Source organism: Seriola aureovittata, chromosome 16, assembly GCF_021018895.1.
Source record: "Seriola aureovittata isolate HTS-2021-v1 ecotype China chromosome 16, ASM2101889v1, whole genome shotgun sequence".
In the NCBI taxonomy this organism is placed as follows: domain Eukaryota; kingdom Metazoa; phylum Chordata; class Actinopteri; order Carangiformes; family Carangidae; genus Seriola; species Seriola aureovittata.
The window spans coordinates 13,652,475-13,663,190 of record NC_079379.1 but is presented as its reverse complement, the minus strand read 5'-3'; the positions used below and the strand labels follow the sequence as shown (position 1 = coordinate 13,663,190).

The window sequence follows — 10,716 nt, the reverse complement described above, 5'->3', positions numbered from 1 at the left end:
ACATCTTGAGTCGTCCTTGATTTTAAATGTCAGGTGCAGTGGAATCAATGAAGGAGACTCAGATGTGGCTGTTTTACACACACACACACACACACACACACACACACACACACACACACACACACACACACACACACACACACAGAGCAGAGTAAGCCATTTGGAATACATAGATCTTGTCTTCTTCATGTTCACCTGGCTCAGTGGAACTGTCCAAACAAACCTAAAACACACATCGTGAAAAGTAAGATACGCTATTAAGCTGTATGTTGTTATGATATATGATTTGCACACTATGGAGAGGCTTCACAGAATGATCAACACCAGTGAGGAGATTAGCAGACAGTTCTGCATGCAGTTTATTGCGACATGATTTGTCCAGTGACAATTAAAGGGCGACGTCTCTGGATTTTGCATATTGATTTTTTTCGCCTTCAGTCCAACCAAATGTTCTGAGCAGGAGTATCAGACTCCCCCTGCTGAGTGTGTTTACATGCAATGTGTTTCACGTAGCTCACAATTTTGATGTACTGTTTATGTAGAAATACACAAGTTAAAAGAGTGTTTAGAAAGATTAGATCTGAAGAACACATGCCTCAGTATTCCGGCTCTCTTATTCCCATTTCCCAGAACTGGGAAGGATTTATCCAGACTGCTTATAACTGGAGCATGGCATTTGCACATTGCCCATTCAAAAATGCAATCAGTAGCCTATTATCATGTCTGGAAGCATGTAAACGCACTCGCTGTAGGATTAAGTCGACTGGAACGCTGTGATGCCTCGGGGAGAATGTTTCAAGTCAAACTTCTGAGTCGTTTTCAATCACAATCTGCAGGAAACTAACAGCTTTCTGACAGCAGATATCCTGAGAGAAACAGGTTGGGTGATTGTGTGTGTGTGTGTGTGTGTGTGTGTGTGTGTTGTGTGTGTGTGTGTGTGTGTGTGTGTGTGTGTGTGTGTGTGTGTGCGTGCATGCGTGCTCGTGCGCAAGCATGTCCACCCCACTAAGCGAACATTTGGCTTGACTGTTGTGTGACGCGAATAAAGGTGGTTCGCCGGCCCAGCTCTTTGAGCTTGGCAGCGCCCACATAGGTGCAGGTGGAGCGTAGTCCCCCCAGCACGTCACGGATGGTGTTCTCCACATCCCCCCTGTAGGGAACCTCCACTGTCCTCCCCTCAGACGCCCTGACAGCCAAAGAGATAAAGGAAGAAGTTTTTTTTTTTTTAGTTAAAACAGAACTCAGAACTCCGGCCAATTCTGTGAGTACAATTCTGTTTATGAAACCTGAGTCTCTCACCTGTACTCAGCAACTCCACCCACATATTTCTTCATGGCTGTGTCGGAACTCATGCCGTAGAAGAGCTTGTACTTCTTGCCGTTCTTCTCGATGACCTCTCCGGTGCACTGGTCGTGACCTGCGAGCATTCCTCCCATCATCACAAAGTCAGCCCCGGCACCTGAGGGGCAAAGGCAAAGAGAAGACGAGGTGGTTACATTTGTAACATTGAATCTGAGACATTAAGTGGAAACAACAAAAACTGGTCTTACCAAAGGCCTTAGCTACATCTCCTGGGCAACTGCAGCCACCATCCTGAACAGGCCAAAAATACACGAGTCATATGAGTCACACCAGGTCAAAAGTAAAGTTTCTTCAGTGTTTATTCAACCAGCTTTGGAAGACTGAGGATGCCCCCTACTGGCGGTATTGCAGTATTATTATTATTATTATCAAAATTGTAAACTATTGTGTTTCCAGACTCCTGCAAAATGACCTTAAAATTAGCTACAGTTCACTGACTTTCTATAGTGTAACTTCAGCAGATAAACTTCTCTATGTCAGGGTCCTTGGTTAATATTTGTTTGTTACTACCCTATATCTTCTACATTGATAGGATGCACAGATATTTTGCCAATACAGCCGTGATCTAACCTCTGCTTTTTTCCTTACCATTTTTCCTTCCTAACCATAGTTAATGACATTTTTGTTGGACTGATGCCCACAGAAGCAGAAACTCCTGTCCACCAGCAGAATAAGATCATTTCACCAAGTACAGTATACATATACTATGTACTCTACACAATACGAACTACAGTAAGTCTGGCTTCCTCTTGTTATTTTCTGTACCTTCACATGGGACTTACAGAGATAATGTGTCCTTTGAGTCCATGGGCTGAGTCTGCGCATTCGATAACAGCACTGAGTTGTGGGTAGCCCACTCCTGTCTTGATCCTTGTCGTGCACACAGAACCTGCAACACACAGTTCACAGCGCACACATTAGAAAAGTCCATCTTCATGTAACTATCCCCATCTGCGTGTGACTGACGCTGCTGTCTGTACATGATCCTGCTACCTTTCAAATCTGGTGCTCTCAAGTCAGGCAGCCACTATATAGACACGAGGCAAAAACACAGCACCGGACGATCTGGAACACTGTCTGCCTCCTGTAGAACAAGCCGTTTAATAGAAGTATGTAGATGCCAGTCCATGAGGAGATTTAGCTGGTACTCACTGGGACACTGAGTCATTTTAAAATGGTTTATTAAATCTATTCTGCTGCTTTAACAAAGGCTAAGTACTTTGTTCTACTCTCTCTACAGCAACCTGAGAGCTGTAACTGAAATCCTGCAAGGGTAGAATGCAGTCAGTGATTCTGAAATGTATAGATAGTAGGAGGCACTTTATAAGTAGGAGGAGATTACTTAAACAGCATGTCTCTGTGTTTCTGAATCATCTCTCGCCTCAGTCCCAGCCACTTGTATGTGAGGCCTGTGTAGTTGTGCCTTGACTTAAGAGGCAACAAACTCTTCAGACTATCGGCAGACACACTCGACCACCCACCTGGACCGATGCCCACTTTGATGATGTCAGCTCCGGAGAGGATGAGCTCTTCCACCATCTCCCCTGTTACCACGTTACCAGCCTGCAAGGCAGAGCGCATTAAGATTGACAAACAGTCTTGGATACATAACATCCCATTAGCCACAACTGCCAGACAAGGCGGTGCACTGTCTCTCTTACCATGATGGTGTGTTTGGGGAACTTCCCTCTGACCGTCTTAACAAACTCCACAAAGTACTCGGAGTAGCCGTTGGCCACATCCAGACAGATGTACTTGAGGGCAGGGACGGCTTCCAGGATGGCACACAGCTTCTCCAGATCTGCTTTGCCACTGCCTGAGCTGGCAGCTAAATGCTGTGAGGAGGAGTGAGAATGATCTTTTGGGTAAGGAAATCCATATAAATAAAATTTGTGTAATCATGTAACTGTTGGTAATGAGGAGCAACCTACTTAAAAAAAAAACAAAAAGGGCAAACATTGGCGATCTTACCTCTAAGCATTCTGGATGATTAGCAGCAAAGTTTTTCCAGTCTTCTACAGAGTAGTGTTTATGAATGGCTGTGAAGAGTGTGTGCTACAGACAGAGACAGACACCCAGAGAGGAAATACAGAAACTCTTTAGATATTGTTAGCGACTCGGCGCCACAAGTTGAAGCAAATTTCATCATGTCATTATTTGTGATATTTCTTCCTTTATAAGTCATCATGGTTTCAACTGGCGCCACATTCAAACAAAAGAAAAAAATGGCTGTCATGAGGAGCACTAAATCATTCACTTAATTTCAGACTTTTTGAAATAAAGATTACACACACACTTTGATGTCCAAGTCATCCAGCAGTGTTACAAAAGAAAACAAAGCCAGCAGATGTCTTACTGCTTCTAGGACAAGGTTGATAATTCATGTTTTTCCCAAGGCTCCCCACTGCAATCTGGCTTTTGTTTTGTGATCCTATGTCAAATACTTAACCTAGAAATCTCAGTGGTAGGGGACACACACACACAAACACACACACACACACACACACAGATCTTGGCGAGGACACACTGACAAACGCACAAACACAATGATGCTGTTATTTATTTTTCAGTCATTCAGTTGTGTTGACTCACTTTGCTGAGGACCTGTGCCATCTCAAACGTTCCTGTGGTGTCCATGTTGGCAGCGATGATGGGGATACCAGTGTAGGTCTGTTTGGAGTTGCGGAATGTGAAGGTCCTCTGAAGGTCCACCTGTGGGCAAGGAGACGAGCTAGTCTGGAAACTTGTTCTATGAACATGCTCTGGTTTGAATGGAAGCCCTGGAAGGCAAGTGATTTTTTTTTTTTTTTTTTCCAGAAAAAAATAACTTGCCTCTCGGAGGTGATTGTACAGATGAAAAAAAAACTTGGAAAAATTATCCTTGCAAAATAGAATAAAAAATGAACTTGCCTTCCAGGGCCTCCATAGATTTTCTAATGTGACTGATGAATTAAGTTTCTTCACAAACTGACACTGCAGATTTTCAGCTCATGGGGCTCATGTTCTGAGTCTGTGTGGTCATAATGGGGATGTACTGAATCATTTAGACCCAGTGGTTAGCTTAGTCAGTGCTGCCGCCTGTAATGCGATAAGCTACATGAAACAAGCGGTGCTCATTGTGTCACACTGGCTGCTCCTTCTACAGGAAAGTATTTGTATGTCGTCATGATACAAGTCATAGCTAAGATTCCTTCAGCTCTAAATAATTCTTATTCCAATGAGTTACTATGATTTGATAACTGTTAGCTTCTGAGTGTGAGTGGAGTTTACAGATGTTACAATGTATATAACACGTTTTTCCTCATACAAATTAAATAGAAAAAATAGAATAAAATTTGCTAAGTGTTTAAAACTAATTTCCTAAAGCCTTGAAAAAGTGACTCCCTATAGAGTTAAATCCAACAGCTTCATAGTGCTGAATGCTTTTGTTGAGTAGAGCCAAGGCATGTATGCAAAAGTAATTCAGCTAACAGTAGAAAGTGTGCCATAACCTTCAGAGCACACAGCATATAAATCAGGCTACAACTCATAATGGGCGGAGGAAAGAGGAAAGCGGTGAAAGACGGGATGGATGAGGAGGGAGGAGCGTCCAGTAATGCGTATCCATTTTCTTGCTGCAGCGAATCGATACAGGCCTCTTCTTTCAGTACACAGCAACACTGACTCAGCAGGATGTTCCAGTCTAGTCACCAGTAAATTATGACAAAGTATGACACATGAACTCAGCCAGTTAAAGTAACATATGCCAGAAGGCATTCATCAGGTGTCAGTTTGTGTTACATCTGGATGTGGCGGATATTTACTGCTTTTACGGATTCACTCTGGGGTTAGAGTCTCAAAACATGTGGCTTAGCTGATACAGATGTTTATCCATACAATATGAAGGGTCTAAATATATTTACATCTTCTATCGTTTGGCATGTAGCAGGTGTTTTTGTTGACTCCAGCGGTGCCATCCCTTTCATCTTTCGTCAAGATGGAAGGGATATGTTTCTGCCCAGTGGTGCATCTGTGCCTGATAACAGACCACCATGTATGTAGTCTTGTGTTACTGAAGCAGTTTATCCTCCATGGTGTTCGTATACCCCTCGCCTCTGCTGAAAACAATTTTGTGGTTGTCTGCTAAGCTTAGCTTTGGCAGGTAAGCTTTCTGCTCGTGTTAAATGCAGCAATAATTCAAACAGGAGCAGGCAGAATATCAACAGATGGATGATTTCTGAGTGCATGGGCCGTTAGATTTGGCTGCAGTACTGGCACTCTGCAATGAATCATCTTGTGAAAACTATAGACATCTGAAATTATTTTAGTTCTTTTAGGTATTTTCATTAGGGTGCCCACTGTACCTTATTATTATAGCTCAAGTCTTTTGAATAAAATAAGCGAAGATGATTTGATATAATGTAAAGAATGAGGTGAGATATTCAACAAATGAGATAAAATATAGAATTGGTATTTACACTCATTAGAAGCTTAGTGCATGCTGGAGTACCTGGTGTTATCCTTGATATCTGTGTGGTGGTGTATGGAATGTGCTCCGGTTGACTGTACCACACACAGTACTATTTTTAAATATGTTTTCTCAGAAGTCTCCAGTGTCTCATGTTGCCTGCTACCACTCAAAAGCCAAGCCCCACACACTTCCACCTTCCACCACGGATCTAGTGCCACCACACCAGTGTCGAGATCTTGGGTCGGTACCAGTCCCTGATCTAGTGACACAGAGCTAAGTCGAGGAAGCTATAAGGATAAACAAGGAGAGGATTGTTTTGTCTCGGAGAGCCAAGTCAGTGGCTGCTGGACACAGTGTGGCCTCGTTAACCCGCTTTAAATGACAATAATACACTAAATCAAGTCTTTTCTGGTTAAAAACTTCTTTTTCATCTCTGACTATCTACATTTTCTTTTGATGTTTTCTTTGTTCGTAGTCAGTTATTGTTTATAGCTGTAGTCTGGTGCAGGCTGGCCTTGTTTTCTGTCCTTTAAGAAGGTCACTCCACTGTTACATGTTCATGCAGGGTGGCTTTTCTCCTCTCTCACCACAATACAAAGGTAGCGTACACCTGCTGGCTTATACAAGACAAGACAATAAGGAGACACAATATAGAATTACACTGAGCTAAATTACACTCTTCAGCAATACTGAGACATCTTTTCATCAGTAATGGTGATATGAGAGCAGCAAACAGGGTTAGAAGGCCCCAGAATGTTGCCCCCACCCCTCCAGCCCCATGTATAAATAGTTAACATGTCTCTATTGCGTCACTCATCATAGAGGCGTAAGCAAGTGTACTTCCTGAATGCAAAAGTAAACAGATTACACTCCTCCTGAGAAGTACTGTGATTTGATTTAACTCTAGATGTTATACTTAGATTACAGTATCAGAGGACAAGTAATTAACTGCACCAACCTCTGAGCGGCTCTTCAGGCTGCTCCTCTTGGGTCTGAAGAGGACATCCTTAAAGTCCAGCTTGAGGTCTGCGTCCACTCGAGGCATCTTGGATGCCCAAAACACAGATGACCAGGATGAGGATGATGAGTATGCGCAGGAGACTCCCCTGAGGAAGGCAGCAGCAGCAGCAGCAGTGGTGGTCGCTGGTCCCAAGCCCCAGCAACCAAACCCGAACCTCCAGGCGGCCAGCGTATTTATAGCAAAGGGGGGCCCAGCCCAGCCCCAGCCCCCATGGCTTTATTTGGGCCTGGACTCCTCTCTCTCTCTCTCTCTCTCCCTCGTTCTCCCTCTGCCTCTCTGTCCCCCTTTGCTCTCTTTCTCCCTCCACTCCTCCAGCGTTCTCTCTCTCCCCCCTCTCCTTCAGCGGAGTGGCAGGAGCAGCAGTGGCCAAGCTGGCAGGCACGCCAGGCTGTCCCAGCTGCTGACGCATACACACACACACACACACACACAGTCTCTTACACACACACACATGGCAGCACTGCAGTGGGTTGCATGCTGCAGTGCTTAAGAGCACACCTGCTGTCCAGTTGGGGCATTGCTCCCTAAGCTATCGGCAGAAAGGGCAGAGAGAGGGAGGGAGACAGAGAGGAGGAGGGATGTGGAGACACAGCAAGACAGACTAAAGCAGATAGATTGTGCACTGACAAGCACAGTCAAATGGAAAAGTCATGAATTAATCATGTGGATAGGATACAGTCTTGAACGTAATGCTTTGTTGTTTATTTGTGTATCTGTTTTTGCATCATCTTTCCTCGATCGAATGTGTTTATTTTTCAATAGTTAATGTTCCTGTTGATCTGTCTGTTGTTCTGCTTCAGTATTATGACAAATATGCACTCTTTGGCCAAGTGCACCCAGTTCATCAACAGCCCTTATCCATCCTGTTGGAGGAGGTCTAAGAACTGCTTTAAAACATATCAGATGGTCTGTCACTGTATTCTGTAATGTGTTTGCTTATTGTTACTTCACTTGGCTGTTTCACTGTCACATAATGATCTATGTGCAGAGTTCTAAATGCTAAATACTAAATACTAAAATGCTGTTTTCAAATTAATCCGCTGAAGGGGAAAGTTTCTCTGTGCTCAACCTAAATCTGAGTTGAAGCCATGTGTTTATATATATGAGAAGGAATTTTGTTTGGATGCCAATCCTTCTAAATATAAATGTATATATTGCCTCCAACACCACACAGTGAAAATGGACTTTTCAATGAAATAGGATGCACCTTCAACTTTTCAAATTAACAATATTTCCATATTCATAGTAGTAGTAGTAGTATTCAAAGTATTTTTATGCGTCTTAAAACATACCGGATTGGTATCTTAATTAAGTATTAAACATAATTTAGTAATTTTTAAGTGGGCCCAAAATACAAAACTAAAACTTAGAAGTTACACAGATACAGATCTTTCAGGAGCAATTTGCAACTGATGAGAGTCAGAGTCAGTCAAGAGAGTTTAGCAGGAGAGCAGTTGCAGTGAAACCATTGAAAGCTATTCAACCATTCTGACCAGCTTCGTCTGAGTGTGATCAAGTTATTTGGTATTCATAAACTGCATTTACAAAATACTTAGTTTTTTTTGTCTATCCTTTTTAAATCCATGTAAACCTGTTAGTACAAAGTCAGACCAGCAGATGTCAGCAGAGTTACAGAAAACAGCTGCTAAAAGGCGCACACTGAGTGTCAGGGTCAAAACTCATTAAAGTGTTTCCTGGCAACTAGATGTGCCTTTGTGATATTTATGTGTCTATTTGCCACTGCCTTTACAGCCCGGTTATATTGTTTCTAACTGGGGTTTCTTTGTATTGGTTCTATGCAGGAGGTAGCTTTTCCTGAAAGCATGAAAACTGAAAATGAATGTTTTCTGCAAGATTTTCTCATTTCCTGCACTGCAAGCTTGTAAAAAGGAGGAAAGAGAATGAGCTTTATTATTCAAAATGTTTCGGTGTAAACTCTGTGTTTCCATTTCAGTCAAGAAATCATGTGAAGTAAGAGACATATAATTTAATGGAAATTGTTACAAATTGACTGAACTAAATAAATAACTAATAAAATAATGCCATAAACAAGATTGACACAATGATGTCATAACCTCATGCTTCATTAGTGTATAACCGATAAATTCAGAATAATCCACAGCTCTGAGCAGCTATAAACCCACTGCTCTTTAACCCCTTGTGCATGTCACACTAAACTGCACTGATAAGAGGGTGCTGAGTAAGGTCACCCCTTTAAAGGCTTTTATAGTGATTATACTGATAAGAAAAGAACGGTTTGGCTTTAACTCTCTGTACTCCATGAATCCTGCGTCAGCTTGTTTCAGCCACAGCTGGAGCCTCAGGTGTTCGTCTGAGTTAATGTCTGATGCAGGAAGTGGGTGAAAGTGCAACAGTAGATATCTGTTTATGCACATGCAGGTTTTTACTGCTTGTACGGCAGGAGTCACTCTCACTGTTGAACTAACATACTTTATGCTTTACTTATTGTTCAGAAACTGACCTATATAATAGTTTTCTGTCCCACAGGCTGTGTAGCTAAATGATTTGTTCGTTGCTTTTACTACTTTACTCATTTTTAGCATTTTAGCTGAGTGGCTCTAGAGATGTCGATGTCTGTGAGTTGGTCCGCTACTTTGGTCCAGACTTAATTATCTTAACTACTAGATGGATTGTCATGACATTTTCTACAGACATTCATGGTTCCCAGATGATGGATCCTGAGGACTTCGGTGATCACCTGACTTTTCCTGTAGCACAACCATGATGTTCACATTTGTGTTTTTGAGTGAAATGTTTCAACAACTATTTGTACTAAACGTCAGCATGTTAGCATTGTCATTATGAACAGTTTGCCATACTAGCGTTAGCTAGTATGCAGTCTAGCATTCGCTAGTACAACATAGGCTACTAGCATTTGCTAGAATGGCCAGTATCCATTAGCTGTGCCTCACACAGCACCAGTATCATGGCTGTGCATTACCTATTTAAGTATATAGACATTAATCACTATCACAAATAACATATTCATACTTGCCAGAAAATGGTATCTAGCATTTGTTTTTCTAGCTGTACTAGCTTTTGTGTGGACTAGATAATTTTTGACTTTGATAAAGAAGCAAGTCTATGTACTCCATGCTATCCTTTGTGATTTAGAAATAAATACTCATAACAATAAGAATGTCTCTTCATCTTAAATGTTGAACATCTTTTTGGTGTTTGCAGTGAATGTAAAGCCTCTAATGTTTATATTTCTCCAGACTTTAATTTAACTACACATGAAGTGGACGTGCCAGTGAGGACACTTAAAATTCTCTGCATGGAGAACATTGTGTAGCCTTGCACTGGCAGGCTGTTTTACCAGTCTAAAACTTTGGAAAGAATGCAGGTAAACCCATACAAACACACAGAACACACACACAGAGACTAGACTGTCTTACCACGTACTCAGTTACCAGCTGATGGTGCCATCAAACACATTCAGACGAGTTGTGTTTCCCTTGACAGTGTGTGTCATTGGGCCAAGCAGATGTGAAAACCACATGCCAGTGGGTGTGCTTGAAGTTGGTGAGAATCTTTGATGTTCTTTTCCTGGCATGAGTTGAAATGATAAGAACTTAAAAATTCTATTTGTTTTCTATGTAAGTGACTCAGGTAACGAAGGATGAAGAAGAATCTTTTCCAACCAGGGAATACGTGCAGCTTCACTTTGGGAAATTATGAAGTGATGAATTAGAAATTTGCATCCAGGATACGACATCAAGCTAAATGTGCAGCATGTCGTCTCTCTCGGTTGGCCCTGGCTTCTGCATGGATTACACTTAAATAGGCGTAAGTGTAAAAATAACAATAACAAGCTCAAACTCCAGAGAAGTATGTCAAAGGCCATTCTGAGTGAACAAAA

The 10,716-nt window shown here is 42.0% G+C and overlaps 1 protein-coding gene across 1 annotated transcript; it reads right to left on the bottom strand.

The window, feature by feature from the left end:
- Positions 1–327: 327 nt before the first annotated feature.
- gmpr (guanosine monophosphate reductase) lies at positions 328–7,232 on the bottom strand. The gene is made up of 9 exons (XM_056399573.1): positions 6,771–7,232; positions 3,955–4,074; positions 3,334–3,417; positions 3,024–3,197; positions 2,844–2,925; positions 2,145–2,251; positions 1,551–1,593; positions 1,300–1,459; positions 328–1,186 (listed from the first exon to the last, which is right to left on the bottom strand). The coding sequence occupies exons 1-9, from the start codon at positions 6,855–6,857 to the stop codon at positions 1,006–1,008; spliced, it is 1,038 nt and encodes a 345-aa protein (XP_056255548.1). The 5' UTR covers positions 6,858–7,232; the 3' UTR covers positions 328–1,005.
- Positions 7,233–10,716: the final 3,484 nt, after the last annotated feature.